Source organism: Tinamus guttatus, unplaced genomic scaffold, assembly GCF_059628265.1.
Source record: "Tinamus guttatus ecotype Peru unplaced genomic scaffold, ASM5962826v1 Tinamus_guttatus_pri_ptg000025l, whole genome shotgun sequence".
Taxonomy (NCBI): domain Eukaryota; kingdom Metazoa; phylum Chordata; class Aves; order Tinamiformes; family Tinamidae; genus Tinamus; species Tinamus guttatus.
Genome location: NW_028288559.1, coordinates 2,884,835 through 2,910,985, shown reverse-complemented (window position 1 = coordinate 2,910,985; position 26,151 = coordinate 2,884,835). Strand labels below are relative to the sequence as shown.

Sequence of the window (26,151 nt, the reverse complement as noted above, 5' to 3'; positions counted from 1 at the left end):
AATTTATTTGAAAAGTAACTTAAAGTCAACCATTGCATTTACAAAACAATATTAAAGCTTCCTTCAACCTCTTCCTGTTACTGGAAGTACATGTGACAATCTTATCACTACCTGAAAAGATTCAAGTCCGTTGATTAAATTTAGTTGAGAAGACAACTCCACCGGACGGTACAACAATTTAAGCAAGTCCTCCCATTTCAGTATGAGGAAACCTCACATTTAACAAGTTGCAGAAAAGGTGTTAGAAACACCAATCTTAAACAACATTAAACTTCAGTGCTTGCAACAGAATAATATTGAAGTGCAATGGGCTGATGTGATGCTCAAAGCTTCTAAAGAAATACCTAGAGGAGCAGCAAGTTGTTTACCAGTGAGTGGTTAACACCTTTTAGCCACCAGATTAGCTGAGAATAAATATTTTGGAAGAAGATTTCTTTAAAGCTACTACAATTTAAATAATACAGCTAACCAAATAAATAAAAGTCAAGTTAGTCATTTCAGCAGGCAGCATAATGACTCCAGTGGAGATACCTGTCCTCTTAACCACTCTTTTTATGAAGACAAAGAGTTTGCAAACAAGGCGACTGAGCTGTGTGTTAGTATGCAAAGCCATGGCAAGTAGACAGTCTCTCTTGAAAAGGCAAAGTGCACAGTAACGTAAGGCCAGCAGATGTTCAAGAGGTGGCTTCTCCTAAAACCCAACTGTGCTTCCCTGGGAGTTGCCCTTGGGACAGAAGGCCACGGCTGTTGTGGATTCAGGACAGCAGAGACGCTTCTTTCGCGTCAAATAGGTGCAGCAGCACACCTCCATCACTCTGCAGCTGCCTTCAGCTCCTCGGGACTCTCCCTAGGTGACCTGGAAAAAAAAATAAAATCATTTTTTTGAGTGTCTGCAGATGTCTATTTTTCCACAAATAAAAAAGGAAAAAGCACATAGGTGAACCGTATGGGCAATGGGGAAAGTTCTATGCCCACTGTGTATGGGAAGTCTTGGAATATGGCTTAAACCACAAGTCAGGGACCAAAGACAGGTCTAATTTGAGGCTTTTCTTGTAAGCTAGATGCAGGGAAGATAACACTATTCATATGAATGAAGCACAAGATTCTGCCTTAGAACAGAATTCTCTAAGATACATGTGTAATGAGCTAACCTATGTAATTAAACAAGGCAACAGAGACATTACAATGGCTACTATCATTAATAATGTCACAACAGGACTTCTAAAGTATTCAATTAGGGTTTTTTTCATCCCACTGCTTAGCAGTACAGTTTAAATGCACACTTCTGTATTCCATGTTCTGTAACTTCAGTAACAAAACTAAACAAAACCATACTTTCTAAGGAATAATGGCATATAAAGAGATCTCATTCAAGTCTATTTATTCAAATTGTGCAGATAACAATTATTAAATTATATATTAGCATATAGGAAAATATTTGCAGATAGATCTGTTATTAATCTATATATCTATATTAATTTAGATAGCCATAAACAATAGTTTTGTAAACAGCATAAAAAACTGTTAAATCATCTCCAAAAATAAAAAATAATATATAAATTACAGGATACAAAGTCCTTATTAGCATTTTTTTTAAATAGGCCTCTACAAGAAGTAAAGGAACATGAAACACACATTTCAAGTTCATAAACCCCCGGTGAATAGCTTACTTTACAGTGACTTTTGTTTTTAAAATAGAGCTGAATCCTCTCCCAACCTCACGTACACCTTTATGTGTGCACTCACATGGATACACGCGCACCCCCTGTATACATATGTGTATATACACTGATTCACTTACAGTGCCCAAGACACTCATAGCTTACCGGTAAATCTGTAATGGCCACGCTGCTTGTGATGGAGTGGGCACGGAATTGGTTGGACTCACCAACATGGCACTATATATGTTGGAGGCAACCACAAGGATACACAGGAGAATTGGTCCTATGATGGCTCCTTCCAGCCCCAGGTAATACGCTCCCCCAGCCACGGCAAGACCGGTCAGGTAAGGGTGACCACCTCTGGAATTGTATCACAGGCAGGAAGAGGAAAAACAATCAACGGTATTGTGGAATATGAAAGGTGGATCAAAAGTATATAAAATTATTTAACTGTTTATAGATACCTATACACTGGTATAGACAGCTGTTACACATACTAGACACTGACTGCACAGATATCGTGCTGCACATAAGCTGCACATAGTTGAAACTGATTTTCTGTTCATGTTTTACAGTCAAGAATTTTTAAATGGTAAGACAGCTAATAACATATATTGTGAGTGCTCCTGAGCAAAGGCATTAACTTACACAAAGATAGTAACTTATATTAAATCTCACAAGGATAGTTAGCATTTATCTTTTAAAAACAGTCACTTCTCACTTTGTCATAAAAGAACCTAGACAGGAGGTTTTTTATGACAAAATGAGAACCCTAACCCCTAACCTTAAACACCCTAACCTATTGGCTAAGGTGGTTTTTTTTGCATCAGCTTTTAGTGTTCTCACAAATCAAAACCAGATTTATATAAACCTGTTAATATTTGTTCTACAGTGGGGGCAATGGAGCTTTCAACAAGTGCCATTATGGCAGCAAGCCATTCCCCTTCTGGTTTTCTTTTTTTTTGGGGGGGGGTGACACTTCTAACACACAACACAAATCCTGCAACTCTTTTGCACAAAAAAACAAAGCTAGTTCATGACGTTTACAGCTTATAAACCACTGTGATGGTAAATATGGAATTATAAGAGAAAGTTTGCAGTTTAAAAATACCCCAGAAACCCCATGAAGTGGGACTACCATTGTAAAGTTGCTCTAAAATTTGAGCTCAATGGAACAAGAGTGCTGGCTAGTGCGTTTAGAGCTGCTTCTGTCTCCCGCCACCCTGGCTTCTACCCAACCCCATACTTGCATCCCTTGCCTTTATCACAACTGTGTGCAAACTGAAATCATGAAACATTGACCTATTTTATCTTATGTACTTTATTATCATCTCTTATCTAGGTTTGATTTAATACACCGGTAGTGTCAAACAGATTTTGTTGTTGTTGTTTTGTTAAACAGGGGACAGACTTGACTTCAGAGCTTTATGTTTTTTCTACAAGTGGACATGCAATTCACCCCTAACTTTTGTGAAATCTCTGATACTTTTTTCCAACACTTGCAACAGTTTAAGGGTTCTTCCTACTAGCTTCTTAACTCATACCACAAGCCACCTCACGAGAAAGGACTACAATGTGAATTCAATACGTTTGGAAAACATCACATAACCTAATTATAACCATTTCAGATGGACTTAATCTAATGTGCAAGACACTCAAACTTACTGTACTGTTTAATGGGAAGAATACAACTCTGCTCTGCCTTTACTCCTGCCACATACACTTTCTAGACAGTAAACAGAGTCTTCACCCTCTACAGTTGAAAAACATTCTAGTAAGTAGAAAAATTATTGACTGCATATATGAAATAGCTACTGGCCCTAAACTCATCCATGATTTATTGTTGGAAAGACATTTTAATTTACTTATATTTGACCTTAATCTAATATATTCTTCAAAAACATACTTCACTTTAATTCATGGAAAATAGCTAACGTCACAACATATGAGAAAGACTATTAATCACAATAGTGGAGACTGGAAGAGACCTCTGGAGATCACCTGAGGCAACTCCCTGCTTGAGGCAAGGTCACGTAGAGTACCTTGCCCAGGATCCTGTCCAGCCCCGGTTTGAGTATCTCTAGGACTGGCACTCCAGCACCCCTTGTCTTGTGCGTGGGTACCACCGAGAAGCTGGCCCTGTCCTCCTGACACCCTCCCTTCAGACAATCCTAAGCATTGGTAAGATCCCCTCGAGTCTTCGCCATGCCAAACAGTTCCAGATCTCTCTGGCCCTCCTCATGAGACATGCTCCAGTCCCTTAGCCATCTCTGCGGCCCTCCATTGCACTCATGCCTGTAACCCCATGTCACTCATACTGGGGAGCCCACAACTGGACACAGTACTCCAGCTATGGAGAACATGAAGATGTTAAAGAGCACTGGCTCCAGCACTGACCCTGGGGGATACCACAAGTGCCCTGGCCTACAGCTGCACTTGGAGATGCTGTTCACAACTGCAGCTGAGCCACTCAGCTCTGTAACCAGCAGTTCAGGCAGCTTCATTAACCACTACCTAGTCTGCACTTCATCAGCCTGACTATAAGGACGTTATAAGAGCCAATGCCAAAAGCCTCACTTGAAGTCACGGTGCACAATATCCACTGCTCTCCCCTCATCCAACAAAACAGTCACCTCAGCATAAAAAGGTATCAGGTTGGCTAAGCACCATCGCCCCTTGGTGAACCCATGCTGACTACTCCCAGTCACCCCTCTGTGCTTGTCGTGTCTGGAAATAGCATCCAAGATTAGTTGCTCCATCACCTTCCAGAAGCTGAGCTGAGATTGACTCACCAGTAGTTTCCTGGATCCTCCTTCATGCCTTTCTTAAAGATCAGGATGATATTTGGTCTCTTCCAGGCCTTAGGACTCCCTCCTGATCACCACAACCTTTCAAAGGTGGTGAACGGCGCCCTCAGCACTCATGGCCATAACCTGTCAGTGCCCATGGACTTATGTCCAGTGTGCCTAAGCATTCCTTAACCTGCTTCTCTGGGAACTAGGATTCATGAAGGCCAGTCTTATCAGTAAAGACAGAGGCAAAAATGGTATCCAGTACCTCAGTCTCTTCCATGTTCTTTACCACCAATGCCCCTGCCCCAGCTAGTAGTGAGCCCACATTTTCCCCTTGCCTTCCTTTTGCTACTTAGTACTTTTAGAAGTCTTTCTTTCAATTCCAGATAACCTTTGGCTATCCCACCTCACCCCTACATGCTCGGACAGTGTCTCCCTATTCTCCTGGACCACCTGTCCCTATTTTCACCCCCTGCACACTTAGTGTTTAGGTCTGAGTTTAGTCAGAGCTCCCTGTTCATGCATGCTGGCATTTCACCACCTCTGCTCCATTTCCTGCTTACTGGGATGAAGCATTCTTGAGCTTAGAGGAAGTGATCCTTTAATATTAACCAGGTTTTTATATCAGCCAACAATCATGAAGTGGACTGTGTTATAGAATGTGTTATGTGGGCTGCTTATCAACATGTGTAGGCTATTCAATGTAATTGTATTTGGTGGTCAAAAAGCCAAAATTTCTTACCACAGAACAGAAAATGCAATATCCTTATTCTACATTATCTGTATTATAATAAAGATAACACAATGAGTTCTAGCATGTGACTAAGTCTGCAGCATGAATTAAAACAAAAATCGACAGAGCAAGTACCTAGTCATTACAAGTTCTCTGTTTTCTAGGATTGGTTCTGAGGGCAAAACTGATGCAGTGACTGAGAGTTCAACTTCGTATTCATCTTGCTCATGGTTGCCAACATCTCTTGCATGCATGGACCCTGGCAGCTCAATTCTTTTCGAGCTCTGCTATATATGACTGGTATATTCTCTAATTGAAATTACACTAAAAGATGCAACTAGACATTTCAAAGCATGAAAAATGCCAAAGGATATTTCATTAGTATTTTTAGTTTTCCAGATATAACTGCAGATGTTGAGCTTTTTTCAATTCAGTTTGGAGTTAGCCACTTTTTGGGTTCAAACTCAAAGCTGAACCTAGGAGACAGTTAAGTCAAGAGGCAGGCAGACACCTTGCACGATTTTTTCTGTAAATCCTTTGTGTCTCACTTCCAAAACAGGAGAACAGCACCAGCTTCAGAAAATCCTTATCTCCAATTTCAGTTCTCTCAGTATATTTAAAAAAAAAAAAAGACACAACACAAAGGCAGGCTTTAAACTGACACTTAGTTTCTAAAACAACCTCAAAATGCTCACACGAACCTTTCTGAAAAAAACTGAGAGACTAAAGGACTTTTTTCAGGTCCACAACTAGCTCAGGGTTCTCTTTTGAGATACCTGGCATTAGGTGCTTGGAAGAAAGATGCCAGAGATTGTTAGTCTACGACTAGGTAACTGTATACTTATCTTCATGCTTCTACAATTACTAGAATAAAACAGATTTACCCAACTTTCAGAACTTCAGCTCAAGAACTCTAAAGCGACAAACGTCATAGAATAAAGCCCTGGAAAAATAACGATACTTGGGCCAGTGAGACTTCTTATTATCAGATGATAGTACTACCCCTATTCCTGTGCTTGAAAATACTGTTCTGCATCCTTCAGAAAAGCATGTGTCATTAAAGGCATTGGTGATCATTAATCTTTATTGCAACACGTAACTTGAAAAAAAGTTTTCAGTGTACTTACCCTGATATATCCGAATAAATTGCAGTATCTACAAAATAGGTTGGCAACAGGTGAAAAACCAAGAGTAAAATGGCTTTACATCCTTTTCCTTGCACAAGCCACAAATCTAGGACCGCAGGGATGGCTGCCCAGTATGTCCCCAGAAATGGAACTGCTCCAAGGATCGCTGCTAATGCTAGAGCACATAGAACCAGGGATCAGTAAGAGACAAGAGAAACATTTTACAGAGATATTTATATTTCAACACTTTTGCCACCCTAGTAGCTCCACCTACATCATTGTTGTAAGAAAGACACTAAAGACAAAGTACAAGGCTCTTGGGGGTTTTACAGTTGAGATATAGGAAAAAAAAACAGTTATGTCTAAGGAAAAGAATCCACATTAGCATTCCCCACATGGAAAAGTTTCACCAATTGCTAGCCATAATGAGTTACCTCCAAATGAGGCTCCAATTTGGAAAAACTAAAACATTTTAGCAGTCACGCACATTTCAAGTTTTCTGTTTCCATAACTACAAACCAGCAAAATGGGTGCAAGAAGCTAAGCAGAAAGAAGTCTCAGGAAAACTGAGTTACCCAATCTCCCAAAATCAACTGTTGTAAGTAGTGCTACGAGGAACGAGGAAAATACAAAGCTCTTGACTTCATGTGCTGAGGCATGCCTGTATACGTGTCTGTCTACGTACATGTACACTCTTCCACTTATGCAAATACTTGTGGTAATTTCAAGTATATTTCAAGATATAGTACTTGCATCATTCTAATTTAATACAGTGTAAATGAGCACAATATAATAACTCTTTTTTGTTCTTGTTTAAGAGGCAAAATGATTAAGGATTTTTTCATGCAGCTAGAAGAACAATATTTTAAGTAAGTCTAATGGCAAACAATAAATTTAAGATTCTTGTACTTGACAAAATTTTGTTTTATGAAGTTTTGCATTTTATTTTATACAGTACTGTTTTCTGTTGCTTTATAGCTTCCCATGATGTGTCCCAGTACATGAACGTACAACATTTTTTTTCCTGTTTATAGGGAAATAGGGAAAAAAGAGCAACAGAGCAAAAAATTATTCTGGTTTAAAAAAAAAAAAAAAAAAAGGCATTTTCCAAAATCAGAGACTGGCAATGTAGCCCAGGAACAGTACTGCAAATAGGAAGCATGCCTCTGTAGTGCATTTCCATGATAGTACATCTGCAACTAGGCATCCGGAAAAAGCAGCTACCTATCAGTTGCGGAAGAAGCCAAAGGTAAGGCAGGCAAAATGAGCTTAAAACCCTGAACAACCTGGACAGAAATACAAGAGGGTAAGAACAACCACCAGAAAAGAAACAGAGAAGTGGTTATTTGGCTGGGGGTCTATTGTGAAAACAAAGTAAGATAAGGGTAAGAGCTAAGATAGGAATCAGGGTCTCCCCCCCGCTGTGCCCACAGCTATGCTGAAGCATTTCTGGAGCACCTTTTCAGCAGTGCTACCTACATCACAGCTGGAATAAGATGTTTAAAAAAAAGAACTAGGAAAATGTGCAAAATTTTCATAGGATAATGAGATTTAAGGTAGATTTAATTTAAACTTGGAGAAAACTATCAGTGCTAAAAAGCTCTCTGGAATTGCAACATCTATCATAAAAGTATCATTCTGGTCTTATTCTTGGGACATTTCATAGTGAGGTTTGAACAATGAAGAGTAAATAGAAAACAGGTTACATACTGAACAGAAAATAAACAGATTCTGAATAGCTACTTAGTGAGTTTGCACCATACACTGAATCCAATTGACTCGGGCATCATGATGAAAAACAGTATCCAATCCTAATTGAGAGCTGCCAATCTCTGATTTAACATTCTCTAAAAATAAAATGGAGACTAATCCAACCAGCAACATTTAACCCTACTGACCTTGTACAATAATTATGTAATATTGCTGAAAAATAGATTGTAATAGATCAAATTCTTACCGGATGGTATGAAGACTATGTTAATCCCAAATATTGTGTGAGTCAGCCAAGTGTAGAGTCCATAGAACCCAGCCATTTTGAGAGAAGCATCGAATACACCTCTAAAATGACCAAAGACACTCTGTTAATTTTACTGGAGATAGGACTCTGGGAACTACGACGATATAATATATGAGGTGCTTAGAAAAATAGCAAAGCCATTAGTATTGTAGGTCATATCATTCAAAATGTAACACTGAGACCTTTATGCATTTGTTCCCCACAGAAAGGATGGGCATCCCTCATATTTATCATTGAAGGATTTTTTTAGGTTAAAAACCAGACTGTTTTTTACTGTACAAGGTATTCTAGGGATAAAGTCCTGGAATCAAACTCTACTGGCATCTCACCACATCCTCTTTCAAAACGAGTCTTTTATCTGAGATGTATATCCTCTACACAAAACACTTTATTTGCCCTTTTCCATTGCCAACTGTTCACTCACTTTTACTTGCCTACATTTCTCATACCTGCTCATTCTCACCACATTGTCCAAGAGTGGAAAAGTTTGCTTAAAATCTTACCTGCCTGCATACTTAAATGGCTTTCAGAATGGAAATAACTGGGCACCTCACATTTATTATTGGATTTTAGTCTTACAGTCTTCTATTTACAGTTTTTAGTTTCATTACCAAGTTACATTAATAAAAGACACACAGAAAATCCAGTAATATAAATTCAGTCCCACTGAATCTAACTTGAATTTGCTGGTCATAAAACAAAGTTTTACTCTGTTAAGCATGACCACAAATTCATGAAGACGGCAAATAAGCAGTTACAGACTTCCCATAATTTTTGCAACTCTAACACACTCATGTATATGGGATATCCTTCATGTATATGGGATATCCTACAATCAATCTGAAAAAAAAAAAGAGTATCTTAGGATGCCAGTCATAAAATCTATATGCTAGAAGTGACATATCCCAACATTACATTAAGCCTTCTTTACATTAAGCCTTCATCCTTCTTTCAGAAAAACACCGAGTTTCCCAAAGCCACTCTTTCAGTGGATGTAAGTTACCAAGACAGCCCTAGCAGCCACAAGATCCTCTCCTCAGAACAGTCCCACTGCTGCACAAGTGGTCGCAAACTGGTCCTCTTGGTAGAGGTAAATATGAAGTTTGCTCATGTTAACTACCCGTTGAAATAAATCTCTCCTTTGCAGCGTTACAACTGAACAAAGAGAAGGAACATTTTCAACATATACAGTCCTAGCATTCACACTAATCAGCTAAAGGATTTGGTCTTGAACAAAATACAAACCCCTCAGATGGAAAAACTGATGCAAGCATTATAACTCTACAGGTAGGATAGGGCTCCAGTGGTTCTGTTAAAACAGTTGAAACTGGTAAGGAAGGAAACAGTAGCAAACAGCGTTTCTTCACTGTCACTGTACTTTGACCAAGGTAACCTTTTTAATATTCTCCACGTCACTTGTAAAAATCTAATTCTTTTAGATACCAATTGTAGCTGAAAAGTTCACCACTGAGACTAACAGCTGGCTGGACTCAAACTCCCAAATCCCTTCCCGTCTGACACTGAGATCCTCCCAGGCTGTTCCAATCATTATCACCAAATAATGAATCACAAGTAGAGGGAACATTCTGACTGTGTATTTTGATTGCTCATGCTGATGGACAGAATAATTGGACCTTAGATGACAACAAGGCAAAAAAAGTTAAAACTATGACATTAAATCTTTCAAATGACAGGAAAGGCTGAGGTTTTACACCAACCTTTCTGTCTGTTTATATAGTCTTGCTACAGCAAAATAAATCTGTATTAAAATGGACACCTAACAGACACCATAATAATATTCTACCACCTTAAGCATGCACATAAGGAATTATTACATATGCAGGCATGGAATCCTGCAATATGTTGTACTAAAAAGTAATTCTTGTGGTAAAACCTTATTCTTAGAAATACCTGATACAAGGTTTCTTCCCAACACATTTAGTAACTCCTTCAGCACCCTCCAAATCAGCTGCAGGGGCTGATACCTTAGAAGCAAGGAGAAAGACAACTACCTCTTTTGTGAAGCTGGAAACACGGATGGGTTACCAACTCCCAACAACATACACTGCCCTCAGTGATACAGTCTCTCCCACATACCAATTAAGTTTTCATACAAAAAGGTTGCAGGTTTTGGCACACAAATACCAGCACTTAAAAGAAAATAGATAATGTTGTAGTAGTAGCTGTATATATATATATCCAATTACATAATTAAACTAGCATTACTTAGTGCATGCATATAATCAAAGGATTAGTATCAAAGATGCTACACGGTTACACCTTGTGTGCAAGCACACACATGTGCTTAAACATGCACACACACGTACAGTAACACTGTCTATTCAGAGGTGCCTTCAGCCTTGAACAAACTGCAAAGTGCAAAAATACACTAAAAGAAATTGCTGTTAGCAACACACACAATATATTGTCTGGAACACAAAAGAAGAAATTGTCAGAATATTGACACTGCTTGGTATAAAACAATGAAGCTCTTCCATGACCAGTGAGTAGGTTTGCAAATACACTACATCAGTCTGTAGGTTTAAGATTCTTCTTTTCTTTTTTTTTTTTTTTTTTTTTTATAAATCATATCCACATAAAACTTTCAAAAAATACACAGCTTGCCTCTTACCAGCAAGTAGAGCTTATAAAGAAAATCAAAAGAACTCCTGTTAAGTGCATTCTTGTGACAAAGCAATTTCTGCAAGAGACAGGTCTGGTACTAAAGACTATATGTACATGCAAACATTCAGTCAAAATGTAGCTGGTTAATAGTTGGTTTCAAAAAAAATTACAATAAAATAAACAAGATCACACATCTTGGCTTTTCTGATCATTAGCTTAACATGCTGGAAGATAATTGCTTTTCTGTAGGAACTGTATCACCATCTCATTTTCTCCCTCATTACTGCCTGGATGCCAAAGCAAACAAACTAGATACTTAAGCAGCTGAGATGAGCTCTATTTATTAACATTTAAAGAGATCTAAAATAAGCTACTATGCAAAAGATAGAAAACCCATAAGAACCTATTTCAGTCACCAAGATAGTATGGGTTCTCTTCATATAAAATAGTTCTTTGATGTGAGGCAAATAGCAGTTAATAATATGTCTACTATTGCACTTCAATTCTTCCTTTTTAGGACCACCTGATATAGCCAATCCAGAAGCCGGCCAGATTGGAAGTGTATGTGCGTCTGATGACGAAAATGAATGAAATAATGATAATACTTCTCAAATGGAAAACAGACAGCTTTTCTCTTCCTAGTACCATGGAGCAAACTTTCATTAACAAATGTCTCAAGACATTCCTCAGAACAATCTGGATGTAAGGCCTTTTACCAAAGTAATTAGACCCCATCAAAACTGAAAGCTGCAGTAACTTCAAGCCACAGCCATACCCGTGTGCATGCACTCATGTGAAAGTATCGCACACACTAAATTGCACTGAGGCCGTGACAACATGCAACTTAGTAATGTGCAATATCTCCACCAGAGCAAGCAGAATGAGAGCTTCAGGGAAGAAGGGTATGGTGCATTCAGGAAGAGAACAACATGCTGCTCAGGGAGAGGAAAATGGTTCAGGCAAAGGTGTGCATGCTACTACTTCGGAAACCTGTGAACCTGCCTCATCCATTCAGGGGAGGAAAAACAAAATAACATACAAAATCCACACAAGCCACTTCCCCATCTCAAGGGTGCTAATCTAAAGGTGCAAATATCCTGAATATACACAGTAATGTAGGTGAGATATGAAATACTTGGATTTTATGGAGCTTTCATAAGCACTTGCTCCAGTTAACATGACCTTGAACCTTAACTCTTAAAATGTCACATTGGTAGAAAACTTTAACAGAAATGTACACTAACCTGTACTGAAAACTGAAATATCTAAATGGAGTAAAATGATTTTATTGATTCTTAAATTTATAAAGCAAGAGGTCATCTTGCCAATTCTGAGCATGACTGTTTACAGAAATATTACGTCAGCTCATGCTACTCCAGTATAACCCTTTTCTCGCAATTCCTTATTCCTGTCCCCTATTCCTCTTCCACCACCATTTCCTCTGGTTTATGGAACAGTTATGGAGAAAGTGATGTTTACTACTATGCTCATGGACTGCCAAATCTTACTGACAGTTACAGCATGAAGGTGGCATCAAATATTTCACTTGATACATGACTGGAAATTTTCCATTCTATGTGGAAGATAGAGGTGTGGCACGGAATAGGACACCGGTAAGCCAGGACCACTGGGACTCACCCCAGCCCGCAGTGGCTGCGCGTGAACCCGCCTCAAGGTCCCAAGCACACAGCCCCGAGACGCTCGCACGCCTTGAGCACGCTGGCGTACGCACGCACACAACACACACGTACCCCAGCCGGCAGCCCAGCAGCCACCTGCACTCTGCACACATGAAAGTGCAGCCAGCTGCCCCCGCTCCCCTCCTGCAAAGCCACCCTCTGTGCCACTCCATGCACCGCTCCATGGGCACACCTGCAGGGCTGCTTTCCAAGCACCACCACTGTGACAGGGACCCTCTTCCCAAGGACAGGCTCTCTCCAGGAAGAAGTGGCAGCTGCTTCAGCGCCTCCCTCCCTTAGGCTCTCCCACCCACCCAGGCAGGCTCGGCCTCCTTCTCCAGCCATCCCTCAGGCAGCCACAAGGACAAGGAGCTCAAGGCCACAAGCCCTCACGTGCCACCTCCTCCTGCTCAGGCCAAAAGAAACAACCCCCAGCCCAACCCCAGCATGTCACGGGCCTCTCCCACACACTCCTTCTGTCACCCTGCAACACAGTCTCAAGGAAGACAGGCCCCCTCCATCACAGCTCGGACCACAAGCGATCACACCTCTGCACACAGCAGCCGTGGAGGGTCGGCGTGCTGTAGGACACAAAGGGAAGGCTCTCCCAAGACCACAAACTCAAGAGTTTTTATTGATGGCCACTGGACTGAGCACTGGCGGGCTGGGCTAACACCTCCTTTGCCACCTGGGCACAGCCCCCTTCCTCATCCACTCTTGGCCATGCAATGGTCCCAGGGGAAACACTCGCGGGCCCCGGGGCCCAAACAGGGGGACTTGAGAGGCCCCCACCCTCCAGGGTGCATGATGATGCTTCATTGTCCTGGCCAGTCCATGCAGGAACTTGCTGAGTTGCAGCAGCTTTCCTGGTGGCTGCCTCATCCACCCTGGCCTCTGGACCCTCCTCTGCGCTCCAGCCCAGCCTCCTGTGGAGGAGGGTGCAGCTCTGAGGGCTCCCCACCATCCCTCGCACAGCCGCTCGCGGCGGCTCCCGCAGGCCTCAGTCTGTACCAAGCGCTGTCCTGCTTGGGGCGCTCTCTGGCCACCCCGGCCCCCTGGGCTGGCCATCCTGCACAGCCGCCTTCTCAAAAGTGCCTCTTGGAGAGGTGTCGCGGCTCTCTGCCTCCTCGCGCCCTGCCAGCTCCAAGTCTCCTTGGTGCCACAGGAGCCAGGAGCTCGGTGAGCCGGGCCCGGCTCCCAGGTGCCCTCTCTTGTGCCATCCGGCCCCATGGGCAGCGAGGTCACTGGTGACAGCAGCAGCCACTGGGATGTGGGCCCAAGCACTGGGCAAAGGGGCTCCTGGTACCGCAGCAGGGGCAGAGGGGATCATTTGGATGGATAGTGGGGAGACAGACCACATGGCCTGAAAGATGCCCCCCTTGCCAAGAACCAGGGGCTTCCCCAGGCTGGGGGCAGCCTCCACACGCGCTCACCACTCCTCCTGTGGTGCCACCACCACTGCCCCACAGGCTCTTTGCCGCAAAGCTGCTCCTCAGCCCACCCGGCCCCCGGCTGCAGGAGCCCGGGTGCTGGTGCACAGCCAGCACTGCATCCCACATGCTGTTCCCTCCCCTCCGCCACCTTCGTGCCAGCACGCTTCCCAGCCCATGGATGGCATCAGCCACAGCCCACCCTGAAACGTCCTGACTCCAGGAGCAGATAACACTAGCACAAGGCAGACCAGCAGCAGTGACAAACACTTGGTTACAGTTTAGGAAAGCATTTTAACATACTGCAGGCTTGAGGTCCATTCAGATTTTGTAACAGGTAAAATGTACTGGGGGAGATGCAGGTTGTATAGCAGTTAGAGTGGAGACTTGCAGACTTCAACCCATCCATCTTTTTTTCTTTTATAAAAAGGAGCAGTAATTTCAGCACCTGATTTAAAACTTACTTATTACATTATCAACATCATAACATTTCAAGCTGTATCAAGCGAAAACTGATAGTTTCACTCATCACAAATACACTGAGGTAGTACAATACTGTACTACCTCAAAAAATATTCTGTTGGGGCATCTCAGTGAAGCATCCTTGAAAGTTATGCCAACAAGAAAAACCTCCTTTCCCTACTGCCACAGGTTAGAGGCAGAATGTAAGAGTGGCAACTAAGCTAAGAACTGGTATGCACGCACCTTTACAATAATGTTTCAAGTTGGATAAGGAGAGCACTCCCCAGCTTTTCCCTTTTTGTGCAATTCAGTTCATACGGTGGAGAGGTTAGAGATCATGAACTAGATTTCTCTCAGATGAAACTAAACTGGAAAATGCATTTCCGGAGCATATCTATCACTGCACTACCAGATATGCTCCCAGCTACTAGAGCATTGCAGTTACCAGAGATATGCATTACCAGAGCATATCATATAATTCCAGAAACAAACAGGTACTCAGTACAAGATCAGACGAAACCAGTCCAAGGCAAATCAGATGTGTACAGCATAGATGTCAGATCCTTAATGTCAACTCTTTCGAATCAATCTGCTCCTCCTGGGCTGCACTAGCTGTTAATGCCAATATAGCTTCAAATACATTGCTCAGAGGTTTGAGATGTGCTGAATAAGCCTATTTGTTTTTTAAAATATCAGTATATGCTACAGAATAGATTGCTGAATCTTTTTAGGTGCCCACATCCAATCAAATTGTTCTTTAAAGCCAAACGACGCGCAGGGAACCATCAATACTAGGGTCCTGCAAATCTGAAAGATTTGCAACTCATGTCTGTGAAACATGAGCTGTTGCAACTGCAAAGTATTTGCAGTTGACCTGACATATTACATGTGTAAAATTTAAAACAGAATTTTCCAGAAAGGACAAAAAATCCACAAACGAAAAAAACACGGCAGCAGCAACAACAAACCTTATAGCCTCTTCCACCGACTGGCCAACTATGTTTGAGGAGGGACCTGGCTGAGACAAAGGCGTCAGGCTGATCACCCATTTTACTGGCTTGTAGTACTCATCACTGGAACTCAGTAGGTAGAATAGTGTGGTCAGGAAAATCACCTGAAAAACAAATAGGAGCTTTAGATTAAGAGGCACTAAATACTCCTCAGAACTACACTGTGCACACATACTCCATATCATTTAACTTCATTAGAAAAGGGACAAGGCACTATTCCACAAGCCTGGATTGAGAGAAACATAGCCATAAGAGCTACCTGTGACCCTTCTACTCTGTGATCTAAAAGACTTAACAGTTATATCTAAACACTGTAACACTTTTAGACCTTTTCTGTTTCTTCATGAAGTTGCATCCAGATTTAATAACTTTGTGTTTTTGTTTTATCAATACATTTAGCAGATCAGAACTTTATTGAACAGCAGTGTCTATTTTGAAAAAGGCCCCAAAAACCCAATCTGACCCAAGCTGTCTGTCAGGAGCAATTATATAGCTAGACGGAGAACAAAAACAAATCTCCACACCACAAACAAGTGATTTACAATATTTTTAAGCTGGCATTACTGAATGAAAACTCCTTGCACAAAATGACGAGTTTCAGTAGAAGTCATAACAGTCTCATTGTTTCACAGACTAAAAACCAGAAAATACAATCACGGTACAGATCACTGTTTCACTTCTGGGGGCTCAGCAAGTCTTTGGCTACACATCCATCACTGAAATGTATCCAGCCTTCAATAACACACCTCAGTCAGGAAAATTCATTACGTTCCCATTGTAAAACATGGCTTATATTTGTTCCATCTGCAACCTTTAATTCTTGAATCTTTCTTCACAAGTTTAAAAAGAAACCTTTCCATTTCCTTATTTCCAGCTGACATGCTAGAGTAAGTTATGTCTGAACCTACTGGATAAACCAAGCCACTTGGCCCCCACGAGTCTCTATTTTTCCAGTCTGCAGATACTCCTTTGGCTTCTTCTCTGCATACGCTCTCAAAAACAAACACAGCACCGTGTGCAATATTACGCTACCAGCCTCAGCAATGCTACTCTTCTGTCATCTCTCTGTCCCTGTTTCTTTCCTACGCAGTAAAATGCTATACTCATCCCCCATCTCTTAACTTGAAATTCACATTAAGCTCTTCTACTGCCAGAAGTCACAGGAGTCACAGAATATTATAATTTGACATTAAGTTGCTTCTCCCTCATCCAACAAGCAGAATAGTCTCAATTGTATATTCAGCAGCAGAAAAAGGTGTTTCTTACATAAACTATTTCCCAAATAGCAATTCAAGAGCCCATGGATGACTTTGAGCAGCCAAAGATTATATAATAGGGTATTTCCATTTCTAAGCACTTGACGAATTACTATTTCTTGATGTAGAATTTAACCTATGCTCCCAAAATCTGAAAATTTCAATGCTCTGATTTGAGGGGAGAAAGTGACCAAATTCAAGGAGATCTACCACTAAAACATTATGTTAAGATTTTAATTCAGCATTTTCATGTATATCCAGAAACATGTGGCTTAGTTTGTGCATGGGTTTGGTAGACTTGGGAAATGTTTTTGCATCTGCTGTCCAAATGAAGTTTCTTTCTGCCCACTAGCTTCACTCTTGACAGGTAGTGTGTACATTTTTGTCTTTTTTTTTCGCTGTGTGTGTTTTTTTTTGTTTGTTTTGTTTTTACAGGAGGCAGTAAGAAACAGCTCAACCTGAAATCCCCATTAAAATTTGTTAATGAGAAAGAGGTTGAGGGGAGGGAAAAAAAAAAAAAAAAAAAAAAAAAACCACCACACATACATCCCACTGGACAAAAGATTGCTATGCCTTGAGACCCTGGAAGAGAAAGAACTCAAAAGGCACTTCTGATCTTGTGCTCACTTGGAAGATCTTCCTTTAGCTCTAAAGGAAGACAACAAATTAAATCTATAATCCCAGTGGGATTTGCTAATGATGCATATTACCGAACAAACACACACACAAAAAACAAAACAGAAAAAACAAACCACACACAGGGATCTATCCTAGGAACTACATCTAGATTTTTTATTATATCTGCAGCATGAAAAAAAATATATAAGGAAAAACTAAGCAGCAGTGACTAAAAAGCAGTAATTTCTCCAGGGACTTGGTGCTACACAGTAAAAAAACCAGGATTCAGTTAGTTATGCTAAAAAGTACTGTAGAGCCAGGCAAGTTAACTCTCCTAAATCAGCTAACAATTTCATACACCTATTTACCTCTTATTAGATTTCATCTACGATATAAGATACCACCAGTTACAGCTTAGGATCTAAAGACCTTCAAGGCGATGAGCAAGAATTTCCCTTGAGCATAAAGATGAAAAACTGCCAGCTCCTGAGTGAAGGAAGTTACACCAAGGTACATAATGCCTCCAAACAACGGACTTGGAAGTTATGCAATCTTAATGAGTTTAGATATTGGAACACTCTAAAGGGTGTTTTCAACAAGGTTTGGTTTTCACTGTTACTACACATGCAGTGAGGTTCCTTCAGTAAAACGGAGTGTGCAAACTTGTGGCACGCTACTTACCACTGAGAGCACAAAATTGAGAAGAGCTGTCCCGCTATGGAAGACAATTGTCACTAGCGTTGTTATTGTGGTGAACAAGAGGCTCACGTTCCGACTCATCACTATCCACAGAGACTCTAGGATCTAGAGGCAGAGAAAGGTAAGACAAAAGTCAGACACCACAGCGCATAAAGCAGTTAAAACACAACTGCTTGCAAAGCAATTCCTCTCTGTCAGGCCTGAAACAAGAGATTTAAAATATCTCTCTTCATGTCCATATTATAGCAGGTAATACTAAGTGAAAACACGTGCTTCACCAAAGGCAAGTTTCTAGATACATTGTTACAAGGTCTGTGGTTTTCTCTCCTTAAACTCATAATTATTTCATTATGCAAAATTTCAAAAACTAAGTGTGGTGATGTTTGTCTATTAGAATTAGATGTAGTGATTAGAATTACCGTCAACTGAGAGCAGACCTCGTCTTGGGACAGAAAACTCATCTTTTGCAAACTGGAAATGCTAAGAAGTCACACAGAAGTAATTTTGCAAGGCAGAAAAATCTAACAGATTCAAATCTAGAAGTATAATCTTTTAATTAATGATGTGCTTTAAAACTTTTTTTTAATGATTTTATTTTATGATGTCTACAGACAACTATAAAGTTGTGATTTTGCGCAGTGATACATCAGGCAGCTATGGAAAATAAGCAGTGCTAGACAACTTATTAATTTCTGGGGTGTTTATCGATTATACAGTGGTTTTGAGACATGATGTTAAACACTGAATACTCAGTACAGCCAGAAAAAGATCAGAAGGAAGAAGCCACACCTTTTGATACCTAACTGGGAGAACTGTGAAAGGCCTTCTTCAGGCCCGAAGTGGAAAGTGAAGGCTTCAAAACTAAAAGCCATTATGCATTTAAGAAGCACTTTAAGCGATTTGATTGGGAAGTGGGGATGAGTTGGTATTTACAGAGCAGATGGAGGAGTAAGTCACATGAACACCTCTAAATTGGAACCAAGACACATGTACAAGGCAATTTATCAACTATAAATTTGGGAAGGAATAGCCACCCCTGAGAATTTGACAGGGATTATAAGATGTTGTAAAGAATAAGAAGCTCTACTTAGTACACTTTTTTTTTTTTTTTTTTTTTTTTACTATTCAATGTAAGTTATGAATTTTAAGGCTTATCTTTTGAACTGGTCTTATAAGCCTCCTTTGAGAACTGAAGTGAGCATAGAAGTTAAAAAAAAAAACCTCCTCCTAGTGGTACCTGTCCTCTTCTTTCCTCCACAGGTTGAGGCTTCATTCTGAGAGTGCAGCAATAGTCTACCTTCATGCAGCCACCAGGTGACTTAGGGGATGTGCTTTTTACTCTGAGACTGACTGCAGAGGCCAGGGACTTTCTGATGGGACTGTCCGCAGCTAAAGCAGGGAGCTGCTCACCCATTAAAAAAACAGCTTAAGCAGATGTATAGTACTGGCTTGCTTTGAGGGCAAACCCAATTACATGAATACAGCATAAATGCACAAATATTAAGAGTTTATAAAACGGCAAGATCTCCATTTGTGGGGGAAGGGGTAGGGAAGAAAGAGGTGTATTTATGTTTCAGCTCTCCTACTGAAGGGGTCTTGGGCCCAGTCACTGACTTCTGCAACTCAGCTCCTCAAAGACAGTGCTAACCACACGCCATCAGCATGATGGTATTGCGTACTCCAAGCTAAGGTAGGATATGACTTAAGGTTTAAGGTCTAACTACTTGGCACACACATGGATAACGATCCAGTGATCCATGTATTCAGTGATACCGGGAAAGTTTTTCAGGAGCGTATGCTGCTCCAGCCTAAGTTGTATTTGCTTAAGAGTTCCCCTTGTGTTTTCAGCTAAGGATCTGACAACCAAGGGCATAAAACTTCAGTTGGCTTGAATGTGGCAAGCAGGTGGCCCATTCAAAACTGGGAATGGTTCTACTAGATGGACTTCCTTGATAGGGAAAATTATTCATAAGGGGCACCAAGCTAGCCACCAGCTGATGGCACTTTGGAGCAAGCACCCTCGATGCCTTTTGTCAGCCCTTGTGCATCTTTGTACACAGATGTGCTTGCTCTGAAATATCCCTGTGAGTAATATTTACGCAGTGGAATGAGTATAAGCAAGCTGGCAAAGAAAATGCTGCCCAGTCAGGGCATGAAATCAGGAGTTAGTTTTAGAGTGTACCGAACAGTTCGTAGTCTGTCATTACAGACAGGAGCGTACGCAGAGAGAGAGAGATGGGTGTTCCCCACAGGTGATGAATAAGATTGTCTCGCTTTCCTGTTTCTATCACTAGCATTTTTCCTTTACTTCTAAAGCAGATTTTTAAAAAGGTATACTGACTGGATTAGAGTTTTAAAATATTCCTGTATTTTAGTCTGAAATTTGCTTCAGTTTGGACTGATTTCAATCCATTTCAATCCATTTTCCTTCCTCATGGGGTGAAAGGTCCAGTACATTAATGCAGGGATTTGCGGTGTAAAAATATTAATTTCATTCTCCACAGAACCTCATAAAAAAAGAAATAAACTGTTTTCCACCAAGTGAATAATAATTTTAAGAAAAAAGACTACAAGAGAGATATTATTCTTTCACCACTTTGTGATCAAAATTTTCTTCAACTATAGCTTTAAAAAGTGGATTTTTTTTAAAAAAAATTTAGATAAATGCCACTAACTCTGCATTAGGCATACAGTTTACTGAAAATAAAGCTGAAAAAATTTGACAAATATTAAAATTTCTAAGAAAAAATAGATTAAGCGTGAGAATGCTACTAATAACTCCAAGAAATAAGACTACAGAAAGTTAAGTATTTCAAACCAACTTGCGAACCACACAGAAAATCTTACAGTAACAATCTTGGTTGGAAAGAAGTTTGGTAAACTAATATTAATGCAGATGCTGAAGTCAGAAGAGCTTCTTCATCACAACTGATTCTGCTTACTTGCATAACTATAAGTAGATTTACAATAATTCCTTAAGTAATTTAAGTAACAGTAACATTGTTTCCATAATTTTCTATGCATTTGAGCACTATTTAAAAAGAGGAAATCAGTTATACTATGTTATTAACTGTAGATGATACATACCGAAAGAAATGTCTCAATGTTCTCATGAACAAATGACGCAACATCTTGCCAGTCCAGAATATCACCAAGCCAGCTGTTCTGACGGTTTATGTGCCATTTGTGTCCTTTATGTCTTCCAGAATGTGTTACATTCTTAAAAAAAATAAATAAATAAAAAGATATCAAACTTCTGAGCAATATATAGAATGAGAAAATTTTCTTAATAAAGAACACAGACAAGGGACAACTAAAACCTTAGAGCTACTTTTATTTGCATTTTTAAGAATACCTGGAAGTAAGAAAGCATTTTGCTTGTCCCCTTCAAAAAAAACAAAAGTGGACAGAAAACTATAGTTAACAAAGCCACGGGAGGAGTACGCCCAAGGGCGAACCGGGGTAGCAGGCCCAAGGGTAAACAGGGGGAGGAGGCTGGAGGGTAAATGGGAGAGTAAGACTGAGGGTAAAGACGGGGAGTGGGATTGAGGGTAAACAGGGGGAGTAGGTGTGGGGATGGAGAGAGCAGACTCGAGAGCGCTGGTGGAGCGGCCTTGGGAAAAGGACACTGCTACGCTTGTTGAAATCAAACCATGGCAGTAAATGTGACAAACTAAACAACCTTTTGCTTAGCTATGTCAACGCCAGTTGTAATGTTTCTAATTACTGTTTTGTATTTTGTTTATTGCTAGTGTGTCTACTTTGTTTCTTATTATGTGTCCAATGATTGACTGATTGATCATTTAACCAAGTTATGGCTGCTCAGCTAAGAACAGCTATGGCAATACAGTAGTTACATAAAGAAGGAGAAGACGTGGAGGCCTGCTTCAGGCCAGTAGTACGGGATGCCTTGTTAGTAGATAACCAACCTCAAGGACGGCAGTGCAGATGTTCTATCAGCAAACAAGGAGCAAAAGCAACTGTACAGCTGCTGCATGGCTGAGATACTGGTTGGATATTCTTGACATTTAGATTACTGGTTTATTTAGCAACTGTGTTTTGCATGCTTTTAGACAAATAAGGTATTGTATCTGGGACAGTACGATATATAAATTTTATCTGATGCTCAATAAAGGGTCTTTGGTTCATTATACTGGAGTTTGTTCCTTCGCAAGGTGCAACAAGTAGGACCGAGGGTAAACGTGGGAGTAAGACCGAGGGTCGACACAGGAGTAGGACCGAAGGCAAAGAAGGGGAGTAGTACCAAGGGTAAACTGGGTGAGTACGACCGAGGGTAAACAGAGGAGTAGGACTGAGGGTAAATAAGGGGAGTGGGACCAAGGGTAAACGTGGCAGTAGGACCAATGATAAACACGAGGAGTAGGACTGAGGGTAAACAGGGAGTAGGACCGCGAGTAAACAAGGGGAGTTGGACCAAGGGTAAACACCGAGTAGGACCGAGGGCGTAGGAGTGGCACTGAAAGTAAACGGGGAGTAGGGCCAAGGGTAAACAGGGGGAGTGGGACTGAGGGTAAACTTGGGAGCAGAAGCAAGGGTAAATGTGGGAGTAGGACTGAGGATAAACAAGGGGAGTAGGACCAAGCTTAAAGAAAGGGAGTAGGACTGAGGGTAACCGTGGGAGTAAGACCAAGGGTAAATGTGGGAGTAGGACCCCTGGAGGACAAAGGGGAGTAAGGAGAGGGAATAGTCCTGATGGTAAAGGGAGGTTAAAAAGGTAGGTTAGGAATGATAACATTATCAGAATCTCATAGATTAAAGTCTTAGAGGTTACAAAGAAATGCCCTTAATTTGCTTTACATTTCCCCAAAACTTTTTCAATGTTTTTGTGAAATATTATTGAAAGGAGGTAGAAGGTAAATATGGTCCTTTTTTAGGACATCTCCTGCAGTATTTGAGAGCTGTTGCTGTCCCTACTTTGTAGCAAATTCATTTCTCTCACTACAATCCAGATGTCTGTCCTCAAGGTCTGTCTAAACATGGTTTTCCCTGCATAGTTTTAATGTGTGCGAGGAGGGCCCCACCCTCGTGCCTTCTCCTCTCTATTTATTCCTTCTTGTTCTCCTCCCACTGCTTTTCAGTGTATTTTTCTCAATTCAACTCTCGTTCCATCAGCTTATGGAATTCCATCAGTTTATCTCAGAAAGAAAACAAAGCATGTAGGCCCACTCCAAAATACCATTGTTTTATTTTTTCTTGTTTTAGTTACATTTGTATTGTTTTAGGTATTCATAACATTTGCCTTAAGCAGTATTTTGATATGTAGAAGGCACACAAAGTCAAACTGTAAGTGATCTTGCCATGTATTCCCCTGAATATCTACTGAGCCGGAGAGTAGATTGAGGGTAAAGAGCGATCTGGAGATCTTCCAAACCCACCTGGATGCCACCCTGCGCCACATGCTCTACGTGTCCCTGCTTGAGCGGGAGGGTTGGACTGGATTATCTCTAGAGGTCCCTTCCAACCTCAAACATTCTGTGGTTCTGTGATATAGTTGGCTTTGTATATTGTACAATTGATTATTGTCTGTTTAACATTATAGCTTCACTGAGATGATTGTAATCATCTTGCTGCTTATGAAAGGACACAGGAAATGCCTACACAATTTACTTTTAGCAACTTTTAACTTTTTCCAGCACAATCCACAACAGAAAACACAAGTGGCAATTCAAAACAGCTAGTCCTCACGACTAGTGTCTCTCCATTGGCAAAGTTCTGTCATGCAAAAGTCACTTCCCAAGCAGACTCAGTGGTAATTACTCTCTTACACCATCTCAAAAGACATATCTGCTCTCTACCGATCTGCTCAGTGTTAGTGTAACACGTTGTTAGCAACTCCTCTGATTCATAGTTTGGTTCTACAGTTTTCAAGGAGGATCAAGTGTTCTTTGTTCTTTCAGCCACCTGCTGAACTGGATTAGAGCAATGCTATCCAGGCCTCAAAAATGAGGTTTAACTATTATGTTTGTACAACAAAAGTAGTTTGGAGCTTGAAAAACATATTGATAGTAAATTAGACAAGGTAGAGATGGTCTGTTCACTGAAATAACATCCAGCTTAATAGTTTTCAGATCCTCTGAAAGTCCACACAAAGTTCTGGCAATACTACAGGAGGAGATAGCCAGGTGGCAAGCACCCATATATGACATTTCGAAATGGGTGTAGGGTGAGACAGAAGGGCAACTCCTGAGCGGTTACTTGCAGCCAGCAGATGAGCAGTTGCACCCTAACATGCTAATGGCAAAGCAAGGTCTCCAGCGTGTATGAAGCAGCCCCAGGAGCACGCTGCAACCATCGGTTTGTACCCGCAGCTCTTTCTGCCCCATTACTGTTACCCTGTCCTGCTGCTGTTACTCTAACAAAAGAGCACCTACAGAGCAGAAGCCATAGCGTTCCCTCAAACAACCACTGCAGGAAAAAAAAATATAATAAAAAAATGTACTGCCACTAGCATATGCATAATCTGTGCTCCATGCTCCAATGTGCTCGAGCACATATGGAGCAACACAACATCCTGCTGACCAAATACAGCGTGTCACTGCATATCTGATAAACAGCGTATGTTAGTACAGGTTTGTCAGGATAGCTGTACACAGGGACTTTTCTGGATCAGGCATTGAACAGCAAATAGTCTCGAGTACTCAAGGCCAGAAAAGTGTGCTGCATAGGCAGCTTCAATTCCTCCTCGGCACTCCCATATTCCTCGGGAGCACTCTAATCACCAGTGACCTACGGCGTTTAACAACTCTTCCTCTTTCTCCACTTCATTTTTGGTCAATGGAGAAAGGCATAGCTTTGAAATTATTCACAGAACTGCTTCGGCTCTTGACCTCCTTTATGCTTGCTTGCTGCCAAAAACAACCAATAGATTGGCTTAAATAAATTTCAAGGCTGAAATTTCTGCTTCAGTATCCCTCGACTTATCAAGCAAGCTTGTCCTTTAGCTGCCATAGTTTGTTACTTGCCCTCTTCACTGTCCTGTTATTGAGTAACAAAGTCCACTGCCACTATCTTTATTAAAGGACCTTTTTGACTGCTGAAAACAAAAATTCAGTGAAGACAAATGTCTGACTTGTCACTTAGGGCTACTGCACTTTCCAAATTACATGTTTTTCCAGAATATTAGCTTGCCAGGAAAAAAAAAAAAGTATTTGCCAATGCTATACTGAAACTCTTACTTCTTCCAATACAAAGAAATCCTTGGAACATCAGAAATACTTTTGTATAGGAGGCAGAAATTTTTATTATCTGTAAGGTCATAAAACTATTGTGCAAAACAGAATCCAGACCTTGAGAAAGAAGATGTTTGCCCTCCTGGGCTGAGCAATAAGGAGCACAGAGGCAGCTGCTCAGCCAGGTTCACAGTCGACCTCCTCCAAAAGCAGCTGAAGGCGGCTGCTCGACCAGCCTTGTAGTCAACTCGAGAGGGGGTGAGAGTCCCCTCACCAAGGCCTAAGTTGTCTCTGCAGGGATGCCCACCGAGTTAGGAGGCTGTCAGTAACCCTCTAATCTGCCAGCTCAAGGGGATGTTTGCTCTCAGTATCCTGCCAGCAAGTATTATCTTGTGAGTAATAATCATCCACACTTTGTTTCTTGTATGTGTTTTGACCTGAATAAACGCCACCTCGTTTTGTGGGATTATTGCCAAATGCCAAGTCCATCCGTACCATAACTGGCAATGAGGATGGGATTTGGCAATTGAAACAGTTGAACTCACTAGTGGAGTGCACAGCTAGGTGAGGTCATGTCACTGGATAGAAATCGTGTCCGTGATATTTGTATCTGTAGCCTGTACTGTGTAACAATCACAAGAATTCATTGTTCTCAGTACCGTGCCTTGATGGCTTTTGTCATTGGGATTGTTGGCAAAGGCGTGTTGATAGGAACAGCAGTCGTCCGTGTGGGCCGATACAAGACCTGTTGTGACATGCGGTGGTTCTTTCTCAGGAGAGGTGCAGGCAGCACTGGCAACCGCAGGGAGGCTGCACCTCCAAGGGAGCGCCCTGAATGGGGGCCAGAACCAT

At 41.2% G+C, this 26,151-nt stretch overlaps 1 protein-coding gene across 3 annotated transcripts in view; it reads right to left on the bottom strand.

Moving 5' to 3' along the window:
- Positions 1-786: 786 nt before the first annotated feature.
- The window catches only part of TMEM245 (transmembrane protein 245), a 60,184-nt gene continuing 34,819 nt past the window's right edge, over positions 787-26,151 (bottom strand). For all 3 annotated transcript variants that reach the window (XM_088525994.1, XM_088526001.1, XM_088526005.1), the window contains 7 exons: positions 21,197-21,328; positions 18,092-18,214; positions 15,495-15,640; positions 8,271-8,371; positions 6,314-6,488; positions 1,827-2,021; positions 787-856 (listed from right to left, as the gene is read on the bottom strand). In XM_088525994.1, the coding sequence (XP_088382120.1) occupies positions 811-856; positions 1,827-2,021; positions 6,314-6,488; positions 8,271-8,371; positions 15,495-15,640; positions 18,092-18,214; positions 21,197-21,328 (918 nt within the window). In that variant the 3' untranslated portion in view covers positions 787-810. The remainder of the gene's footprint in view (positions 857-1,826; positions 2,022-6,313; positions 6,489-8,270; positions 8,372-15,494; positions 15,641-18,091; positions 18,215-21,196; positions 21,329-26,151) is intronic.